Source organism: Parasteatoda tepidariorum, chromosome X1 (assembly GCF_043381705.1).
Source record: "Parasteatoda tepidariorum isolate YZ-2023 chromosome X1, CAS_Ptep_4.0, whole genome shotgun sequence".
Taxonomy (NCBI): Eukaryota; Metazoa; Arthropoda; class Arachnida; order Araneae; family Theridiidae; genus Parasteatoda; species Parasteatoda tepidariorum.
The window spans coordinates 5,851,978-5,875,761 of record NC_092214.1 but is presented as its reverse complement, the minus strand read 5'-3'; the positions used below and the strand labels follow the sequence as shown (position 1 = coordinate 5,875,761).

Genomic DNA, 23,784 nt, shown 5'->3' with positions numbered 1-23,784 from the left:
GAACCAATTTTTTTACTTTAAAAAACTACCATAACAATATGCAAAACTTTTTGTTGTAGATATTATTCTTGTTGTAAATACTATTTTTTAACACATTGTCATTAGGGTGGTCTATAGCAACATGTTATTTTTTAAAGGTTACAATTTTGCTATCCTCACATCTTAATCTTCTTTCAATTACCAAAATTACAGTTATCACAAAATTTCACTTGAATCGAACTACTACTACATAGTGACCCTTATTTGCCTTGAAGTTCGAACAATCATTGAAAAAAGACAAGAAAAATTTTAAAGTATTATCTATTTTAAACAATGCCACAGTTTTAGTATAGCATTGGATCATTAAGTTAAATCAATCATTTTGCTTCCTCATACTAATTCTACCTTATACATCATAAAGCTGTTTTGTTTACTTGAAAATATCTAGTTTAATTATTCTTGAAGATGCTACCTGTCTGTGAGGTTGAAATAAAATAATGTTAATGTAATCAAAGGGATATTTAAGACACACATTTGTTAAAAATAATATTAAGCTGCCTTTTAAAAATGTAGAACTATACATATTATTTTGAAATCAAAACTTAATCATTCTCTGTTAAATATATCACTTTATTTAAATAAACAAATAAAAGAAACAGAAACACTCATTTGAAAAATGAAAAGCAACAAAACTTTTTAAATACAATGGAATAAATTGTAACACAACAATAAATGTATAAAATTTCAATAAGTTACAAAAATGAATTGGTAAATCATACAGTTTATTTCTCAAAGCTTAAATTAGCTTTGATTCGTCAGACTATGAGCAAAAACAAAAAGTAAAACAACTAATATGCACTTGTACATTAAACAAATACATTATAAAATCACAGGTAACATATTGAATTTGTTAGACATCAAAGAAACATAAAGACTAGATTTGCTAGAATGACATTTTCCTAAACATGAAATACATAATAAATATTTCGCACTGTGTTGAATGATTTTTAGAGCTCTGTTCCTAGCTTTTCAACAATTAACCCTCTAGACAAAACAATTTAAAAACTATTGGCTGATTTAAACACATGATTTTAAAATTCTGAGTAAAGTGTTGAATCAGACTTATTATTTTTCAATAATTTTAAAGCAGTTTTGGTTTATTTCTCAATTGGAAATTCTAAGATAGAGTTGAAGTTTGAGAAATGTAGTATAAGAAGATGGATGATGATTTTCATGATGATCATCTTTCATGTTGATTTCCTTTCAATATTTTTTTCGCGTATCATATTTTATTTATTAAAATATTTTTTTTATCAGACAAATGAAAAATTTAAATATTTACTCGTGTGCTAGATAGAAGCATCACTGCAATTTAATTTATAAATATGCTAAAAGAAAGATATTATCAAGAGTCATTTGAACCTCTTATGCTTTAAATGTTTTGAAACAAATGATTAATTTTGAGTAGTTGAAGCAGTAAAAAAAAAAAAAAATNTTTTATTCTCTCCTAAAAAAAAATCAAGATAATATACTGTTTTAAAATGTTTCATTCTAATTTTGTAACAATCAGCATTTATAAATCTTTGAAATATCTCATTTGCATGCAAAAATCTCGTACATATTTTAGTTTAGTCAATACTCTGTTCAAATAGTTGGGGGATATTGTTGTTTTGATATAAATAATTATAATTTATGTATGTACTAAAAAAATTAAATTAAGCATTTTCACGTTATGATTTTTGTTTGATCTTTTACCTTTGCATATTGGCATCTCTCTATGTATTTGCATGTCAAGTCTTAAACAATTGCACCATGTTTTGAGAAATGATTGATATAAATATCTGATTAAACACCAACTCATCAGTGATAAAGAAATATTTTAGATTAAAAAATATTTTGGTAAGGAGATTTCAACAAAAGTTTCATTCCTAAATTAATTTTAAAAAAACATTAACGATATTTTTAATTAGTAGGCTATTAATATGCTTTTAAGTATTATTTATGATTAAAATTTTGTTCGTTTAATCTTTTTATTATTTAAGACATGTTTTGTGTTTTATTCCAAGGGAATAAAATAAAATAAAAATGTAAAAAATAATCTAGTTATATTAACTTTTTTATATATCTTAAGTCTTTTGATATATATATATATAATGTCTATGTTATGAGATATGTATTGAGATGCACCATAATAAGTTTATAATTTTTTGTATAAATTCAAAAAAAAAAAAGTTTAAGAGCCATATATAGACCTATAACTTCATATACTAAGGAACTCTATGAAAACTAGGCTTGAGAAATGGTGCTAAGAAATTGGAAAAATGAATCAACTAAGAAAAGTTTGTAGATGAGCAAACTCTATCATAAGAAATTTGGTTAATTTTTTTATTTGATAATCAGGAGATTTTAAGCGAATGATATAAAATTCTCCTGCTAGATACCTTCCGACTAATACTACTTGCTCTGATGTTTCAACTATAGCTGTTTGAATCTGCTTTTCATGGTTGATATTCATTTTTATAATTGCAGTATAGGTAATATGATAATTTTAACATCTAAAAATTTTAATATTTGTCCAAAAAATGTCTTGTTATTTAGAAAGGGGTCTTTTCCTATTCCTGCATGATTATCTTTTGTATTATCACGTAGAACATGTCTAGTACTCATTGAAATACATAATTTATGCTTGAAAGCAGTAATGAGCTGGCGTTTGTCATGCAAGCATCTTAACATATTGAATCGTCATTATCTTTCAGATTTAAATTTAACCCATAATACCAGTAAATAATATCATTTCTAAACTTACATTCTGTCTAACTCTGTTGTGAAGTGCTTTTTTTTTCTGGAACTAACAGAATAGTTATGTGGCTGACTATTTCAGGGTCTACTTAGACAAATTGATACACCAAGGAAAACTAAATTCTAGGTGTTTTATAATAGAACTTTAAACATCTGTAATATTCAGCAGTTTTCAGTAATTTTTTTTTATTATTCCCTCTTCAAATAGTGTTGAAATTTTATACGATTAACAATAACAGGAATGAAATGTAGTTAGATTACTGTTTTTATACCTGAATTTTTAATCCAATTCATTTTATACCTAAATAGTTAATTACATGCCCTGAGTATTTGCTATTTATTTCCTTTTCAATGAAACTGAACTCTGTAAAATTGTTCATTACTGTACAATTAATTTCCTGTTTTAACCTACATGATATAAATATTATCTAAAAAAATATTTTAAGAGTATTCTATGTTTTTTTCATATGCTTTTGATGCAGATTTCTAGTATCACACAAAACTTCAATATCCCCAAATTGTTTCAAGCCCCTATCATTTTGAAGTATAAGATCTTTAAGTATTCTTGATTGAAACATGCAGATTGTAAGAAAGCTCTATAGAACACATCGCTGCTTATCCAATGGTTAATGAGATCTTTAGCTCATCAGGAAATTTTCATTTTTCAAAATCCTAACGAATTACAACTATTTAAATATTTATAATTACAACTATTTAAATATGTTAATCAACAGGCTATGATTTTGAATAATTATAATAAGATAAAAAATGTGACAAAACATGGCATAATATATCTCTTGATATATTTCCAATATTAAGTCCATGTAAAACTGTTAATTATATTTTTAAAACTCAATTTAATGTGTAAATTTTTTGTTTACTAAGAAGTCATGCTTATCTTTCAACATGTCACACAAAAATTTACCTTAAATGTATATTTTCATACATGTTTTTTTTTTCATAGTCCTTGAATCAGTAGGCGGAATGGTTGGCGCATTTTGACGATGGAAGTCAGTGTATTATAAAGTAACTGTTCAGTCAAGAATCCGGAATGTATTTCGGAGTTATTTTACAAGCACAATGGTGGGGAGCTGCTACGAATCCCCACTGAGGAGTTCGAAAAGGATCATCAACTCTTCTGTAATACATATACATCCATCCATATCTTTCTGTACATTCACTGTCATATCTGAAATGCGCAAAAAACAAGTTTGCTTACAAGTATTTTAGTTTACTTACAAGTTGAGTTACAAGGATTTTCACACCATAAGAGTATAAAAAAGCATTTAAAAATTATCTTCACTATCACTTGCTGAATCGGCAGATCAAATTGTAAACATATTTTTCACACTCTAGTTTTTAAATTTCTTTGTACCATTTATTACCCCAAAAATATATTTGATGACCTGACTAAGAAAAGGAAGTCTACGTAATACTCACTTACATAAGGGTACACATTTCAATTTAATTCCAAGGATCGTTTTAATTTAAATGCATGTATGGGATATACGTGACAATGTACAATCTGTAATCAATGTTGAATTAAAGGTACTATTTTTAAAAAATCAAAAAAAAAGAAGAAAAAAAAACTTTTGGCTTTTAGTGCTACCTCCTCATTTATTTTATTTATTTATTTAAATTTAGAAAACTATTTTGTGTTTATTTCAATTTCGTTCTCTCTCTTAAATATTGGACGCCTGTGATGCCCATTAATACTCTATTACTTATTAATTGGGCTATGAAAAGAAATTTGTTGGCAAGAATATAAGCATAATTAACAAAAGTTGATTTAAATTAGGGCGGTTATTGTATTTAATTTTACCAAATATGATTTTTTTTATTTAAATAAATAATTTTATTGACATTTAAGAATCTGAAGTTGGGGCCGGGATAGCCTGGTTCGTAGAGCGTTGGACTCGTGAACGGGAGTTCGAATCCAATCGACCGAAGAATCCCTTTGTATTAAATGGTGACTGCTGCACGTTAAATCTGTCGGGGTCACAAAGGCCTCCAAGCTTCTGTAACAAATCAGTATTTCTGGGGGTACTGATCCCTTGAGGAGTTCCCTTGTCTTCTGGATTGAGTTCAACATTACAAGGCTACGGAGTTAAACATTGGTGGTCGCCAACTCAAATTTGGGTCGACTGTACAACGATGGTTATAAAATCAAATTCATCTAAGTTGAGTCTTGGGGGCTCAGGGAATAGAGCGATCGCCTTCCGATGAGGTGAACCGGATTTGAATCTTAGCGGTGGCTGGTTGATTCGAATTCTGCTTCCGTCTGTGATTTGCCAATCTATCGGCTTTCACCGCTAGCTCTACTGTTTTAGCTTTTTTTAAATAAAAAAAAACTTTATTTTTGACTTTTATTTTTAGTTCAGGAAACAAATTTTAAAGAAAAATAAAATATCTTGCATTATAAGTCTGAAAATGTCTACAGCCAAGGGGAAAATCTCTAAAAAAGAGAGCGTTATCGTCTCGTTAAGAACCGCTGGATTGTAAATTAGCCTACCGGCTGTCACCGACCACAGTGCTGACAAGTGGTAGAAGGATTATGGGTTAGAATTCCATTGCCGTCGTAAGTGTGGTAGGTTTCTGTGATTTTCCACTCCATGTAACACCATTGCTGATTAGTTCTTCCCGCACCCTATAAATCCCCCGCGAAGGCTAGTTTGTCCCAATGCTTGTTCCAGGAGTTCTCTTGTCTTCTGGATTGGATTCAAAATTACAAGGCTACGTAGTTGAACATTGATAGTAGTAAATTCAGAATTGGGTCGCCTTTTAAAAGCTTGTTATACTTTTTTTTTAAATGTAGGACGATTTTTTTGTTAAATTTTTCAATTAAAATTACAGAACAATTCTGTGTGTTTTTATTCTCTCCTCCTTCTGTGTTATTTATTATTACGCTCCGTGAATATTCGTTATTTATTGGTCTCCTAAAAAGAAATTAGAAAAATGTATCAATGATATATTCATAGTTAAGTTGCATTACAGATTCTGGAAAAAAAAAGTTGAATGAAAGTAATTTAGTCACCCTCAATTTGTAATACTTACAATGGTGATATTCCAATGCAAGGTCCAGTTTCAGCTACACATCTGTAAGAAAAAACATATTGCTGTACACTATCTTGAATAACTTCAACTTCATTGTCGTAGAAATCATGAGTATTGTTGATTTGCTCCCACAAGCGATTCGTTTTGCAGATCTCTTCTGATGGAAAACTTAATTTTGCCTTTTTCTGGACTGTAGTTGTTGATTCATAACTTTGATTTCTTTCATGGATTTGTTCAGGCGTATCTTCAATTAAATATCTTTTACGCTTAGAGCTGCCTCGACTCTGTAAATTGAAATGAAAGTCAAAAGTGAGACACTATTTTTTTTATATAAATAGAATGTTTGCTAATGTAATAGTTAATGTTAGCCATTAACATTATATATATATATATACTCATACACAGAATTCTCCCTAGGAATAAAAAAGGGCACTTTGATGTTTGACAGAGCACTCGCCACCGTTAAAATTTATCTAAGTGTATAATATTATGTAATAACTAAATTTGAGCCTCAATAATTTTAAATTACCCTTACCTACCTATTGTATAATACTATTGTATAGTTATGTGTGTATTTCAAAAATAAATTCTCACTCCTTTTCAAAATAAGAGAATAATTTGTAGTTTATTAAAAAATAATTATAGGTATGCTAAAATACAACCACTGTGTTCATTTTTTTCTTCAAAAAAGTTAACTTAAAAAAAATGGTAAATTAATAAACAACTTCTTTTTACCACAATTTAAACTTATAATTATAAAAAAATAATCATTTAAAAGTGCTTTTTAAGGGAAAAAGGTATTTATTTAAAAAATAATTCTAAATTTAAGATCACTTAATTCATTTGTATACTCCCTTCCCGAAAAAGAAAAAGTTATAAAGATTTTACCTGTTGAAAATAATTCTATCAAAATAAAGATTTGTAATAGTGATCAGTATGAAACCTATAAGCACAGATAATTTTACCTGTGGTAATTATTACTTAAATTGTTAATTGTTTTTTAAAATGGAATATGAATAAAAATGTAATGTTTTTAAGGGATGGCGGCTTATTTTTACGAAATGGCCAAAGAGGCGCATCAAAGGGCAAGTAGAGCCGGTAGCTCTTCTGAAACCACTTTAGGAAAACACTGTATATATATAGATATAAACAAATAATTTTCATAGACGACGCACAAATAGATTTTTTTTTAGTTTTATTTATATCTTAAGATAAATTCTTTAAGAAAGAGGTTTCCCCAGTCAGGGTCTTTGCTATTCGGACCATAGTTGTTTTAACAGAGGTTATATCATGAAAAAGCCACGCAAAACTCTGAAAGGGAATGGGTTACAAGAATATCTTTAACGTTATCGAGCGTTATCCGAAAGGGAAAATTTAACATTCTCGATTCGTTTTAACAGATAATGGCATACAGACTATAGGCAATTTTCAAGATTTCCTTAATGAGTATATTTCCAAGAATTATCGCCCAATAACTTTAGAAAATAATCTTCTAATTGGAATATTGACTTTTTATGGCTTTTAATGCAAGAACGATTTCTAGGTCTTAAAATTAATCAGAGAATGTATTTTTAACTATGAATTAATGTAGAAAGACTCATATGACACATTCAATGTTTTTACATTTACATATTGAGACGCTCTATATTATATATTTTCTATAATTGGAGTTTTTACGATCCTGGACAAACAGTTAGGTGACGGGAAGTAAATCAAAGTGTCACCTCTGTAGCCGCAATCATGGGATCGTCAAAAAGTGTTTTTGGACAATTAAAAATGTCCGCTTAAGGTGGAAATGCTATGTGATGGTGGGTTGGTGGTTGTTGTAGGAGCAGCACACCTCAAAAGGAACAGAAATGCCACTCCTAGGCTGCAGACCTTGCAACCACTACTGTTTCACATGTTTCTCCCAGAACCATCTCAGGGTAATGAAATCAAGTTGGTTTGATCGCACGTTAACCTGTTCCCCGTTTTAACCACGTCATCGTCGAGAAAGATTACGTTAGTAAAAGGGACGTATAGATTCGGGTAACTAGCAGTGGTCCAGAATGTTCTCCGACGGATCCCGATCCACTATGACAAGTGATTCTGCCTACCAGTTGGTGTGGAGAGAGAGCAATGATTTCAAAAATAAAAAAAATCAATTTCTTATTAAAAAAAAAAAGAGAGAGAGAGAGTTTATTTTATAGCAATTTTTTGGAATGTCCATGAAGTGTAAGTAGTTCAAATTTGGTAAAAAAAGATTATATAGAGTGATTTTATCGTTTATATTTACTGAATAATAATAAGAATAAGTCTTAAATGTAAAAAATCTCAAACCTTCTCCTAGGCGTTAACTATCTTTGTTTAAAAATATATAATTTTGTGATGCCCTTATAGGCATTACATATTTCCTAGCTTTTAAAATTTCTTTAATTTCAGAAATTGAATTTTTTAATCATTCTTAATCCAAGTTTTATTAAATTAAATTATTTATTTGATTCTTATTTCATTTCAATAAAAAAACAAATATAAATATATTAATCTGTTCTTAACAATCAATGTAACGGCTAAATTTTTAAAAAAAAATTCATTAATTCACAGTCGCGACTAAATAGAACATAAAAATCTATTTTTAACTCTCTATTCCTCAGCTATTTTATTTCTCTAACCACAAAAATGTTTCAGTTACAGGGTTATATTAATTCTTATTAAGCGGTAGCCATATTATTTAGTATTAATGACGCAGGGTTGACTTTGTTTTTGGCTATTTTATTTTTCGATAAATGGTCAACTATAGATATCTTCCCACGTTTTTAACATCATTTTAACATCGCGACATTTTAACATCTAGATGAAAATTATCAAAATCACTGTCTTCTCACTTTTTGCAAATTTTTATAAGCCCATGTAATACAGCATTGGAGTAAGTTTTTAAATATTAAAAAATTAGACCACAAACGGCTTTTCATTTTCACAAGATTGTAATTCTTCTCCATATTGACGTTTTACACCATTTTCAAAAGAAGCATGGACAGCGCTGGCTTTAGATACGCTAAACTTGACTAAACAGTCATGGGTGACAGTGGCTAACTCAGAGCAGTATAAAAGTAACATATTATTCGCAAAAAAGCATCATTTCATATTGCGACTGAGCCTTCGTAAAACTGCCTTAATTTAAAATTCTTGGTGTTAGAACTGGAGGGTTTGGGACAGTTCAAGGCCCCTCAGTCCGACAGTTAATTAATTACAAAAATTTAATCATATATATATTTTTAAATTGATGTCTTCCTCTCTACAATGACACATTTTTTTGTTACTGCTTGATATTTTGTTATCTTCGACATTTGGCCATATTTGTATTTTCCTTAAATATATTCTCTCGATAAAGTAACAAAAATTTTTGTTCAAATTTTCGTGATAAATATTATGGAATATTTCCAAGAAATTTCTAGAAAATAATTGGTTGCAAATAATTGTAGTGAATAGATAATTGTTTACCTGTCTCGATGGATGTAAAGAAGTTCCAATATCTGGATCTATATTAGGTCGTCCTTTGCCAACCCATAAATATCTTTGATCTAGGGCTGGATGGTGACGTATATGGTCATACAAAGAACGCATTTTTTGTCGTAACACAGCATACTGTATTTCTGTTAATTGAAGTTCAGGATAAGATTCCATTTCTCTAAAAATTTCTTCTGTATAGGCTAAAAGATGCGAAACAAAAATTTTTAAAATATACATATACTTCTTTTTGTGAGTATCTTAAATATTTTAATTGTTAAAATAAAAATATTGTAACATTAAAATATGTGTGCTTCTGAAGAACTTAATTAAATATGGAAATGAAAATGAATAAAATATGAAGAATAATTGAATAAAATAAGAAAATTCTTCTTAAGGAAAAATAGGACTCTTAGTGAGTTTTGTCTAAATTAAATCATTAAAATAATTCATTATTAATTTATTCTTTTTTAATTAAATTATGTACTTAAAAGAAGGGGGAGGGGTACGAACCCAGAAATAATTGAGATATTATTTGAAGAAAACCCATTTTTTATATTATTAAAGGCAATAACTCTTTTATTTTTATTATTTAATTTTAATTTACTTTTTCGCAATTTCGTGCCTTTTTTAAAAACTTAAATTAAAATGATTCTGTTTCCTCATGATATTAAAATTAAAATTTATTTTTTATTTGTAGCCACATGAAAGAATTTTTTTTATTTAATTAAAATTTGTATTTACTTCCATTGAAAAATGTGAATGGTATAAGATATTCAATTCAAAAGATTCTCTTTATTTATGCTAGTTTGTATCCTCGATTCTTAAAACACGTTTTCAAAGATAGATGGCAGCACCACAGTATTTTTTAGGAGTCGTGTTTAGAAGTTCTTTTACAATTGTTAGGATTCTTTTTGTTATTGGTCATTTTTCATTTTTTTTTTAAATACAGTTACAACACGATAATTATTTAACAAATTCCTCTTTTTTTCAGTTTAAAATTTTAAAAATATAATCTTATGTATATTATTTAGATAAAATACAAATGTGAATCATTTTAGAAGAAAGAGCTATTCACGTCAAAAATGAAAAGCAGTTAAAAATTTAAATGCATGTTTCGTCATTGAGATTCTTATATTGAACATAACTCAACATGAGTGTTTAAAATAGAGAATATAGCTTCAAATGTGAAGGATCATGTATGAAATGGGATGTGATTGTATTGTGTTAAAAAAATAGATCTAGCTGAAATTGCGTGTTTGAGAAAATGAACCCATTGAAAATGCGCTTATTTAATGTTAAAGAGTGGAAAGAAAATTTCTAAACTTCTTATAGCTTTACAAAATTATTTTAGAATCTTGCGCTTACTTCTTTAATCAAGCAAAATCTTAATGGAACAGTCTCGGATTTCGTGTCGAAGAGCTTGAGTAGGTTACAAATGTAAAATTTTTTACTTTATATATAGAACCAATATTATAAATTTAAAACACTCGTGTAAACCCTTTAAAGAGAACTTTAGATCTTTAAAGTCTGCTGAAGAAAAAAAAGGTCGCAACGTAGAGGTGGTTTTTCTTGGAGGTTTCGCTGTACTTTCGAATTCAAAACCGATGATCTTTTCTTAAATAAATAATACATTTATTATAGGTGGGTAAGGAGATAGCTGTATTAATGAACTTTTGAAATAATTTAACGTCTCACGGTGATTGTTGCAATTTTATATATATTTAATAGAAATAATTTTTTTAAATAAAATAATTTTCGTTCACTTATTTTCGTTGTTTTAAAAATTATTATCATGAAGATTTAAATGGGGGTCATAACTTCTGCTTATTTATTTATAACATTTTAGAAACTTTTGCAATATAGTTAGGGCAGATAGAAATAATTTAGATGCATTTTTTCTTAATATTTGATGTCCTCGTTTGGACCTTGTGTTCTAAAAATTCTACATTTAATTTAATTCTAAATATTTGACAAAGAATTTTTCAGAATTTCTCAGTATATTAACATAAAGTTGCTCATTGATACTACATTAAAAATTTGCTATGATGATGTCTGTATTTATTTATTCTTTGTCTAAAAAATGAACTAATATTTCATAAACAATATATATTAATCTACCCAATTCAATTCTTTAATTTTTTATTCTTAAAAATGGAAAATTTAAGATTATTTGTTTCTTTAAAAGAAGTCAACAAAATTTCCTAAGATTATTACATTTGAAAACACATCAATCTGCATAATAATTTGAATTATCTTTACTTGTTGAAATAACTTTAAAATTATCGATACATAATTAATAATTTAAATTTATATACCTGCATTTTGATCAAATAAACAATGCGATGTATTAAAAGAAAACGAATCATTTTAAGCTACTTTCGTTCAAAAATGGAACCAATCACTTATTTTTTTAAGTCTGTCTCATATTTGAAAAAATTGGTACAAGTAGCACAACCTTTAAAGTTTTTTTTTTTATAAATTTTGACTTTTTGTCTTCGATTAAAAAAATTTTGATTTTCATAAGTTAGTAAAATTTGATAACCCCTTTCCCAGGTAGCAGAATATAAACAAAAATATTAAATGTTAATAAACTTTCTGCACACAAAATAATCTTTTAAATTATTTTTTCTTGTGTTCTTTTTAAGTGAATTTATTTCTTAGCTGCTTTCGTTCATAAGGAAAATCTATTTTTATAACTTTTTTTAATGTCTGCCCAAATTGAAGCAACAGCCCCTTGCAGGCCTTGGCTGCCTCAACAGCTGAGGAATGCCAGCGCCTCCTATCCATGGCAACTCCCTTCCAATTTCTAATCTTTAGGGTTTTCATGTCATTTCCGATGCCATTGTGGCGTCCAGTAGGTTTGTTTTATTTTTATTTCCTATATTACATGAAAATAGTTGCAGACAATTGCCATTTTACTTAGACTTAATTGAATGACCAGTGCAGTACTCAACATCAGACAACTTTTTTCCTATTATTTTAAATTATTAAAACAGTTAATTATTAAAACAACATCACGTTTAAAAAATATAAATTTCTTTTTCTGGAGAATGGCATTGTTGGATAAATTGAGACATTGTTTATCGGAGAAATTTGGTAGTGCAAAAACTTGTAGCAGTACAAATTAAACTACTGGTTAAAATCTCAGATGGGTTGTATAGAATTTCGCAACTGTAAAGGATGGGTACACGAAACCTGTTTGAATGTAGAGAAATATTATATGTTATTTCTGTTCTTAAATCTAATCAGCTAACTTAATTTACTAAATGTTGTAAATATTTTACTCACGCTCCTTGATTTAAAAATCCATGTAAGTTCTTAGTATAGAAAGATCATTGTATTAATTTAAGGGATCTAGATGGTTTTGATTTCACCCAGGAAGCATCAATGTACATTTTTTTTTTGACTTTCTATAACTTATATAATATTTAAAGTAAGATTCTGAATTTTTTAAAGGAATATAAAAAATGCACAGACATTATTTAAATGCAAATATTTTTTATGAAAAAATGAAAAGAACTTTTAAATTTAATCTTCTTTTGGTCTAAATTTGAAGAAAAAAAAAGATACTTTGATATTTTGAGCTCATGATAAAAGTTATAAAAATCTAATTAATAATTCGCAACAACTTTTAATAGGCAATCGAACATACTCTTTTTAAAACCATACTAGCTCCGAGAAATTGAGAACTAAAAGTATTTTTTCAATTAAAAAAATAATTTATTGGATTTTTATAAAAAAATGGTTATTTTGACCCCACTTAAAAATATAAATTATAGACTAATATTCAAGTGATAATTTGAATTAGAGCAATATACTACACTGAAACTAATTGCCAAGTTTAATTTAAATAGGTTTATTAGAAGTCGAGTAATCTTGGTGAGGGTGACAAAATTTAAATTGTGAAAAGTAGATTTAAAGACAAAAAATTTAATAATTAACTTTAAATAAAAAAGTGAGTTTGTGGATGATTCCAATTAAGAAAATGAAAGTGTCATTTTTTGATTTCAATCAGGGGGTTTCAGTATCTTAGCCGTATATTTGGAAGTATTTAAAGTACTATCTAATACTTGGTGTCAAATTGTTCAGAACAATACAGGTCATAATATACCTTTTTTACAAAAACTTAAATTTCGTAAAGAAAAACCATCTAAAAGCCTTCATGCAAAAGCACTGTTAGAATTTTCATTCTAAAATTATGATAAAGTAACAGACAGCAGTCTGCCCACCCAATTAAACGTAAAATTTACGGTAAAGAATGTTTTTTACCTTTACAGTTTTGAAACCGTTTACAACTAGAATGATTAAAAAAACCATGAAAACAAAACTATATTGTTTTTAACCCTCTACAACTAACTTGATTTCAAAACCATAAACGAAGAAAATTAAATGGACTTTGGATATAGTTTCAGAAGCATTACGGTGCTGCCATTCATGCGCGAATGAGTTTATCGTATTCTAATAACCCAGGGTCTCAAACTGGGGAGTGCAAGACACTGGACACTCCTCATAGTGTTGAAGGGAATGGATGATATATCGTATTGTCAACGTTGGGACTCGAACCCCCGTTCTCTCACTCACGAGATTGATAAATTAGCCCCCTTGGCAATAGTATGTTGCCATCTGTAAGGAACTAATTGACTTCATTAGGTAGACCTAGTTGGTGCGAGAAAATTCCAGTTGTTAGACCGTATTAGGTGAAAGCAGTTAAGTTTGAATGCCATCGTATTTATGGTTGTTTGACTGTTTTGTTTGAATATGGTAAAATAACAATGAAATAAATTGTTATTTATCAATTTCCTCTGAGAAATTTCTAACAGTGAGGGAAATATTACAGACGGAAAGAATAACGTTTTTATTTTCATTATTTCAATCTATGCATTATTTGAGTCATAGGCAGAAAGAAGTTATAATAAATATACTGATCGGTGGATTACATGCAACTGTAGTACAAAAGTATATTTAAGATCTTATAGAAGAAAAAAAATTGCGATTAAATCTTCCAACTAACGGTATTTTAGATATGAAAAGAAATTGTCTCAAAATCATTTAGATACAAAACTTTGAAATTTTTCTCTTTTGAAGTTAGTGACCAGATACTTAAAAAAGTTTTTAAAATAATATATTTTAAAGGTAAAAAAAGGGGAGTTAAAGAAAAAGCAAACTCTGATGCCACGTATTTAAAATAATATGAATTCAAAAGCATTGAAAACGATTAAAAAGCCAGTATAAACATTCTAAAAGAATAAAAGTATAAAGATAAGAAAATAAATCCAAAACAATTGCTGCTGTTATGAATCCTTAGATAGTGATAATAGTTAATGAAACTAATGATAATAGTAACTGATAAACTATTTACCCAATCAATCAGCAAGGAATACTTTTCATAAAAAAATACGCATTTCATTGCTAAAATACATTCACGCTAAAATACATTATTATTGTTGGTATTCTACAACTTACCTAAATAATCATTTCTTAACAAAAGGTTTAAAAAGGGAAAATAAGCTATAATTAATTCAGTTTACCTTCGCTATATCTATAACTGTTTTTAAAAAATAAAAAAATAGTTCTTTGTAATGTTATTTTTGTGCTTTTTCATCTATGTATATGAAACTCTTATGTCAAATTTCGATAACCTTATAATTGCTTTCAAGGGACACATTTTAATTAAAAAGTATTCTCATTGATCTAGGATTAATTCCTCCGGTATTACCAATTAGAGTTCAGTTATGTAATCAAAAGATTGAATAAGAGAAATTGCTCTTCCTAACATACAAGGGCTCCCTATAGGTATTAGACCCTTATGAATCAAGGATTAATGCCTCGTCTGAAATCTGCTGTATTTAATAAAACTGCGCTGCAAAAAGAAAAGAAAATTTTTTCTCGAGCCTCGTTTCCATTTCTGTTGATTCTAACGTAAAATGACCTTTTGAATCGAAATATCATTCCTTTTTCTCTGCATCATCCAATGGTATTTGGGAACCCCCCTTATTTTATTTTAAAACCGTCGTTAAACCCTTATTTTATTTTATAACCGTTTTGAGTTTACGGTTACCAAATGCTCAACTTCGTAACTTTGTAAGTATGAACCCAATCCGGAAGACAAGGGAACTCCAGGATCAAGTAGTGCAAGAAATCTGCCTTCGTGGAGGACTTTTATGGGACTAACCCACATTTGCGTTACATGGAGGGGAAAACCACGAAACTTTTCCTTGGTTAGGCACGGCAAGGGGACTCTAACCCATGATTCGTTAACCACCGAGGATATTTTATGTCAGCACTCTGGCCGGTGCGAGCCACGTACGGAATTCGTATCGATCAGCCATTGCTGGGATTCGAACCCCGTTCGAATCCAAGCGTGGGAGGGCGAACGCTCTATTTGATTTGGCGAAAGGAAAAGGGGTTATTCATATCGTAAATTTCTTAGTTAAAGAGGTGAAAGGTAAGGAGCTAAAGAGGTGAGAAGTTAGAAAACCGAACAGATGTAGCAAGCAGAGAGTTTTTAGGGATATTTTTCACTTAAATTGTAATAAAAAATGTTTTTATTTCTCCAAAATTTTTTAGTTGATTTGCTACTTACTCAAATACAAGTTACGGCTTTTATTTTTATTTCCAAACTCCCTGTAATAACAAAAATATTTAGACAAAAGTTTTTCATTTTTATGACCGTCGTTGAACAGCCAACCCAATTTCATGGGTTTACGACTACTAATCTTCAACTCCGTAGCCTTGTAAATTTGAATCCAATCCAGAAGATAAGGGAACGCCAGGCTCGAGTATTGGGAGAAATTTGCTTTCGTGGAGGCCTTTCTGATGGAACTAACCCGCATTTGCATTACATGGAAAGGAAGACCACGAAAACCTCCCACGGTCGACCTGACGACAAGGGAACTCTCACCCATGATCCGTCTACCACTGAGGATATTTCACGTCAGCACTGTGGTCGGTGCAAACCGGATGCGGAATTCGTATCGACTGGGATTCGAACCCGGTTCGCTGCATTGGAAGGCGAACGCTCTATCTTTAGCCAAAAGTTTAGCTAAAATCGGGAGAGAGAGAGAGAAAGAGAGAGGCCTAAAACGTTCATGTTTCAGAACAGCTATACGTTTTTAACTCAGTTCTTATGCGCAAGGAATTATGCATCTTTTGAAATTTGTGCGCTTTAACAGCCAAATACGAAAAGACTTTATGAATGATATGCTTGTCGGAGACTTTTGCACGCCATTGTATGCACTCATAAAGTGAAAGACAAATTTTCCTATTAAAAACATTTTAGAATATTGTTTTGTACCTTTTCTCAGTAAACTTTCGAATGCAGCTAAACATGTTTTCAGGAATTATATTGAATCTATATATATATATATATATAAAAAAAAAAAAATAAGAAAATTAGTTTTATCCAAATTAAGAGAGAAAGATGCTTTCAGTTAATTTTCGTAACTTTTTCGCTAAAGCTTTCGGACCTCCCCGAGTCAATTTTTCACAATTTTTTAATCTATTTTCTAAACATTCAAACTTTCACCAAACACCCCCAAATAATACAAGCTCTTAGTAACAATTTTGACTAAAGCCGTGTGAGGGGGAGCGTTAGTGTGTAATCAATTAAAGAATTGCATAAAAATCCCCAGTACGATCTTTCCTTTAATGATTTTTCTTCTTCTGTTACAGTTCAAGAAAGAAAATACCACCTAAATCTATTACATTGCTACAACTGTTCACGTTTTAGAACTTTTTGACTCGCTTGACCTTCACATAGTGTTTAACTTTAGAAATTATCCCCCCCCCTTCAAATCAAATTAATGAACATGAATTTATTGAAAAGTGATAAACATAGACGGTTGGATGTTCTTAGAAAATACTGGTGGGTGGGCGAAAACGGGGGTGGTATTCTATTTCAGGAAGATATTTTACAAAAAAATCAAAAGGATTGGTTTTAGGACTTTTTTTTTCATGCAGCGCAGTGAAATAAGTTCTCAACACAGTAATCAAAATTTCGTGTGATTTTGCATGGGGATACAATTTTGTGTTACAGCGTTGTGATATAGTGCGAAATAAAAAGTACACAATAATTTAAAATAAAACTGACATGGAAAAATACCCGGAATAGCATGATTTTGATCTTTAAATTAAGCTTTATAAAAATAATTTAATTATAGTTAAGTATGTTCCAAAAAATGTACATACTCATGTACGTCCCTCGGATTTTCTCGGTCAATCTTTGCGATTTGTCAAATCCATTGACAGACATTGAAATATTTCTTTTTTGTTCGAAAATGGGTACGCAAAATATACTGCCCACTACTGCTTATCTCTTATCGAATTTTCATTCCCAGAATATCGAAATAATTAGTTGTTCCATTAATTTAAGTATCTGTCGTATTTGTTGAACGAATATTGCCTTAATAATTATTGTATACAATTTAATTTAGTGTCGCGAATCTTTTATTGATTCTAACTCTCCTAATGTTTCAAGTATATATGCACGTATATACATATATATATGTCGCAGGAAGATTATAAAAACGAAAATTGAATCAAATCTCTGAGGTAGAAGATCAATTCACGGAAGAAGTTAAAATAACTTTCCTTTGGGGAGATTTCCTTAAAGAAAGTAAGTGATTTGATTAAATCCTTTAACTGTTTTAGTGAAAAGATGAAATAATATTGTATAGATATTACGGTCAATGCAATTATCGTTAATATAAATTATCGTCGGTTATTATTGATAATAACCAATTAATTCGAGTAAACTGAATAATCTATCAGAATTTATTACATTTATCCGTTATTATTAATAATTAACAATAAGTTTGGTCAATGTATTAATTTTCGAATTATTTGGCAAGATATTTCCAAAACGCATGCATATCAGGAATTTACTGCGCAAACAGCTAGACAATATCAGTTGTTTGTTACTTTGAATGCAGATGTGCGCACTTTGTATGCGTTGTTCATTTGTTGTGCGAATACTTTGTGCTGGAAAGTTTTTATTCTTTCTTAATGTTTTTTATTCTTTTTTAATGTTTTTTGTTCTTTTTTAATCTTTTTTTAATCTTTTTTAATCTTTTTTATTCTTTTTTAATTTTTTTACTCTTTTTACATATTAATTTTTTAAGGCACTTAACTTTAAAAAAAAAAGCAACAACAACAGCACATTAGTATTGGGTTTTCCTGAAAAATATATACTGGGGCGATGTCACGCAACCTTAAAAAAAAAAAAAATAAAATAAAAAAATAAAAAAAAGCATCAGTGTATAGGGTATACCTGGTGAGTGTAAACCGGTCAGAAATTTAACCTTAAAAAGACATCAATTTATGTTTAACCTGAAAATGGCATTCACTTCCTTTAATTAATCAGACTATTAAAAATAATAGACAGCGATAATTATGAATGGCCACATTTCATACAAGAATATCTCCATTAATCTTTTGTAACGATATTCAAATTCATGAACTCAAGATTTCAAAAAATATCATTCATCAATAGATTAGATAGACAAAAAATCAAGCGGAATGGAACTTTGAATGAATGCTATTGTTTGATNATATATGTATAACTGAATGCTATATACATATTATACCACACATTATGTAGTATTTTTTTTTAAATTAAGAGAAAATGAAAAATTACTTAAATTAGGGAAATTTACTATTTTGCATCTTTATAGTTATTTTCAAAGCTATATCTTTTTATAAGATTGCATCGTAAAAAGTCGGCAATGAGGACAATGCATTCAAATGCATAATATAATAAATAAATAATAATAAATTAATAAAATTAATAGAATTTTGTTACCTTCTATAATTAATTGAATAATTCCGCTTGAAATATGATGTTGATGAAAGGCAGCTCTAGATGTAACTTTGGGAATCGCTGCAAAAGAAAGGAGAAGTTTCAGTAAGTTTAATATATGCAAATTATGTTTTATGTAGCTATTTTTTCTAAATGCATCAATATTTTTATGTAGCTATTTTCTTCAAAATTAAAAAAAAAATAAGTAATCGAGTTGTAAGTAGATTATTTTAAATGGAATTATCACTCAATGAGAAAAGTAAAAGTGTGGAATTATCTGCACACTTCTACTCAGTCATTGGCCAATCATTATCAAACCATCAAAAAAGTTGTATTTAAAATTGATTAATGATTCTTTGATTTTTCTAAATACTACCTATACAATTTTCAGTTTATTAAGTTAGTTTAGTTTAAGACTTTAAGAAAATAAAGGCCTAATGAAGAAGGCTTTTGTTTATTTTTATAATCGTCTATAAGATTAAATTAACCTAAAAATTCACAAACTTTTACAAATTTCTTTCTAGCTTAATTAAAAAAAATAATTAAATATATCCAAAAAAGTTTGTGAGAAATTTTAGATTGACATACTCTTTAAAGATAAAGTGATTCGGTTGTAATTGTTAATTAACTACTGATTAGTTTAAATAAATTTAATTTATGAATAACCTTATTTCAGTAGTTTATTATCCAAGACTATTGAGGTCAAAACTTTATCCACGAAAAATGCTTGTCATAATATTCAACTTTAAAGTTCCCTTGTCTTCAGAGTTGGATTAAAAAATGACGAGAATATGCAGTTGAATGTCATTTCGTTGAAGATAATCTGTTAATTTATGTTTGTTAATGAAATAAAAATGAAATAATATGCACCTTTATGTAAAGAGAGGCAAAAGTTTGAAGTGATTTAATATCTTAAAAATATATTTTAGTCAAAAATAAATTGATAAATTAAATTCACGATCCTTATTTTTTTAAAAACTACTTAATGATGTTGCAACTAATATGATATAGCTCTTCTTGGGGATAGAGTAAATATTTATGAAATTTCAAACAGATCTTTCTATGATATATTGGATCATTTATTGGAAATTTTGTTTTGATGTGTAATGATATTCAAGAAAGTTATGAAAAAAATAAAGCTTTAATTTTTAGGATAATCTTCTATATCTGACCAAAAATGCATTAAAAAAATAATTGAAAATTTAGAATTATTTACTACACTGGCAAAAAAAGCATGTTCAAAACTACCTGAATATAATAAAATTTACCGTGTTTCTGGCTCTATGGGAACTAAAAAACATGGTAATTTTTACCGAAGCGCTGTGGTAATGAATTTGGTAAAATTACTAATAAAATATTGTTTTATAATATGTGTCAAACTTAGATAAATGAGGAAAAATTTAGGAATTTTATCCTAATACTTTAGAGTATGACAAAAAAAAACATTTATTCTGATTAATTTACTTTTCACTTTTATATTTTTCTAAATGTGAGGAAATAAGAACAATAATTTTGAAGACCAGAATTTCCGGTGAACCGTTACCGTTTGAACGGTAATCGTAACCATGTAAAAGATTTAAATATCGTATATTTTGGTTTTATCAGAATTATGTTTTTTTTTCTATGTTTTTACCATGCAGAACTGGAATTTTCTCAGAATTTTTTTCTCCGTGTACATATCATTATGAAAAGTCTCAGTAAAAAATGTTCAAGATGTTCAATTGTCATAACCAATTTCAAGCTCATTTTCTAATAAAACTGTAAATGTTGTATAGTCTACAAAAGTTGAATAAAAATCCTTAATCTGAATGTTTTTTTTCAGTTTAAAAACTGGAAAATTTTGCATATAAGTTTCCTTTTTTATTTTATTCCATTGTTTTATTTCCGTCTTTCAGCCCTCACTGCTTTTTTATATGATGATTTTCAACACTCAAGAATTGATTTTTAACACTCAACTTCTTAACTTTCACTAATAGCTATATAATTATGTCCAAATAGTTGAACTTAAAATTTTAAAAATTAATTATATTATTGAATTACTTATAAAATAGACCGAATCAGTGTGTAGTTAAATTGCTGCAATAATAACATTTAGGAAAAAAAATTCCAGTTCTAAAAATTTTATTCCACTCAGAAATATTGCCTGAAAATCTTGATGCCTAAAAAAATGTCTCACGTTAAATCGGTTTATATCTTTATTTCAAAGTAATAATGGAATAAATGCTTTCACTGCACTTCATTTTGCAATCTGTTTCTCGAAACAATGGTAGATATTTTGCAAAGAAGTGTTTTGCCAGAAGTAACTGTCGTGTTACACATCTTCTTTGGAATCATATGAAGAAGTTATTTCCCAATTTTAGATCTGCAAGCAGAAAGAAAATGATTTTGTAAGCAATTTAATCCTGTTCTCAATACTGAATAATGATGCATACATATGAATCAAACTGAATTTTCTGTTTCGTAGAATTTAAAACGAAAGTGTTCAGTTAATTTTTAGCAAGTGCATCCAATTCTTTTTGAACTTAACATTAAAAAACAGCTAATGAAAATCTTTAATAGTTTTTTCTTCGGAAAATAATCACGGAAATCTGAAGCAATTGAAAATTACAAGTTTCTAAATAAATGTTAGAAACATTCTGTTTGAAATTCACCTTTTGGAATTATTATAATTCAAACGAGAAGAAAGTTTTTTTTTATGTAAAGGGTCTTAAAAAAAGTGCGTTTTTTTGCTTGAAATGTACTGTTTTATGTTTAATTAATGTATGAAACACTATCTCGCTAACACTGTTAGAAATTTCTCGGAAAAAATGGTTAAATGAAAATTTATTTTAATATTATTTTACCATATTCAAATAAATCAATTAAATAACCATAAATTAGATGATATTAAAACTGTTAACTGTGAGAAAGATCGTTTAATAACTGCTTTAATCCAATACGGTGAAACAACCTGAATTTTATTGCTCCAACTAGGCCGATCTAATGAAGTCACTTAGTTCCTTGCAGCTAAGTACGTATTATAGACAAGAGAGCTAATCTGTCAATCTCATGACGACAGAACGGGGATACGAGTCCCAGCGTTTGTATTCATGTTTTTTTAAATTTTTTTTTTAACCATACTAGTTGTAAGTGGTTTCAAAAACCGTTAAGGAGAAAAATGTTCTTTACCGTAAACTTTACAGTTAATTGGATGGACAGACAGCTACCGGTTATTTTACCGTAATTTTAGAATGAAAATTTTTACAGAGAAAATTCTAACAGTCAAGAATGAAGCATAATTATGGAAAGCAGTTATAGAAAATTAAAAAAGAAATATTATCGTCAGAGGCGTGAAAGAGGTTCACTATCGTTACTTTAAATTGGTAAGAATAAAAATTAAATGAAAAATACTTGTCTTTCAAAACAGCTGTGTTTTTAAGTCAGTTTTTATGCTCAAAAAATTTTGTATCTTTTGAAAGTTGTGGCCATTAACAGCCAAATGCTGAAAGACGTTATGAATCATATGTTATCCTGGGATTTTGCACCTCATTACATGCAAGCATCAAGAGAAAGTTGTTTACAAAACACATTTTCCATTAAAAACATTTTAGAATGTTATTTGTACCTTTTTCCACTAAACTCTTGAATTTAGCTAAACACATTTTCAGAAATTATATTGAATCTATATAATTCATGTAAAAAATCAGAAAAATAGTTTTATCCAAATTAAGTAATTAGATTTTTAATTAGACCAAATTAGACAAAAGTAATTAGACTCTTTTATGGTATACGTAGTGATACGTAAGAATAAAGCAAACAAAATGTGAATTGAAGCTATAATTTCGGTTCTACTTACAAGAACCCCCTAAGCTTCGAAACATAGAAAATTCTATTCTATCCATTTTTGTGTTTTATTCAAATTAGTTTTAGCCTGAGGTATATATTTGAGATTTATTTAAATAGCGAAAAGATTTTGAAAATTCGCAACACTTGGAATAGAATATTCGTTTGCAAAAATATATCAAACACTAAATCAAGAACAGGGAACATAGCGGCTTTTCATATATCTTTGCATGTCTCCCTAAGCTGCAGTAGCACATACTTTTTGATCACCTGGATATTTTTAAAAGTTAAGTAATAGCAAATTATTGAATTGCAGAAAATTTTGCTTAACCTTTAGTAATTTTCTCTTTAATTGATTTAATAAATTAATTTGATTAATTAATTTAATTATTTTATTTAATTATTATTTAATTAATAGTGTAGGGCAATTCCGCGAAAGTGTCAACTTTTAAGTGAATTTTTTTTTTTATGAATTGCATATTTTAATTTTAAAAATATGTTCAAAAATAGCCAAAGTCTACATATTACTGTTTAATTTTTGATAATTTTAAGTTTTTTGAATCTGGCAGCATTCTAAAGTAATCACATGGCTGACAAGTGAATTCTTCACATTTGTGCTCAAATTGTTTTCTTGAAAAATACTTATAAAATAAAAGAAATGTATCTTTCTTTTGCAATATTTTGATAAAAATATGCATATAGTACAAAATTTAAACATTTAAAACATAGCCTTTAAGTCATTTTAAGTTTAATATATTAAATAAAAGTAACTTTTTTTTGTGTCATTCCGTCACATGTTTTAGTATATTTTTTTAAATAGCAACTGCGTTTTTGAATGAAAATGT

The 23,784-nt window shown here is 28.4% G+C and overlaps 1 protein-coding gene across 1 annotated transcript in view; it reads right to left on the bottom strand.

Moving 5' to 3' along the window:
• Positions 1-1,494: 1,494 nt before the first annotated feature.
• The window catches only part of LOC107440087 (uncharacterized), an 83,676-nt gene continuing 61,386 nt past the window's right edge, over positions 1,495-23,784 (bottom strand). Inside the window, exons 2-5 of the mRNA XM_071187323.1 lie at positions 19,121-19,198; positions 9,313-9,521; positions 5,833-6,116; positions 1,495-3,967 (exon numbers count right to left, since the gene is read on the bottom strand). Of these exons, the coding sequence (XP_071043424.1) occupies positions 3,817-3,967; positions 5,833-6,116; positions 9,313-9,521; positions 19,121-19,198 (722 nt within the window). The 3' untranslated portion in view covers positions 1,495-3,816. The remainder of the gene's footprint in view (positions 3,968-5,832; positions 6,117-9,312; positions 9,522-19,120; positions 19,199-23,784) is intronic.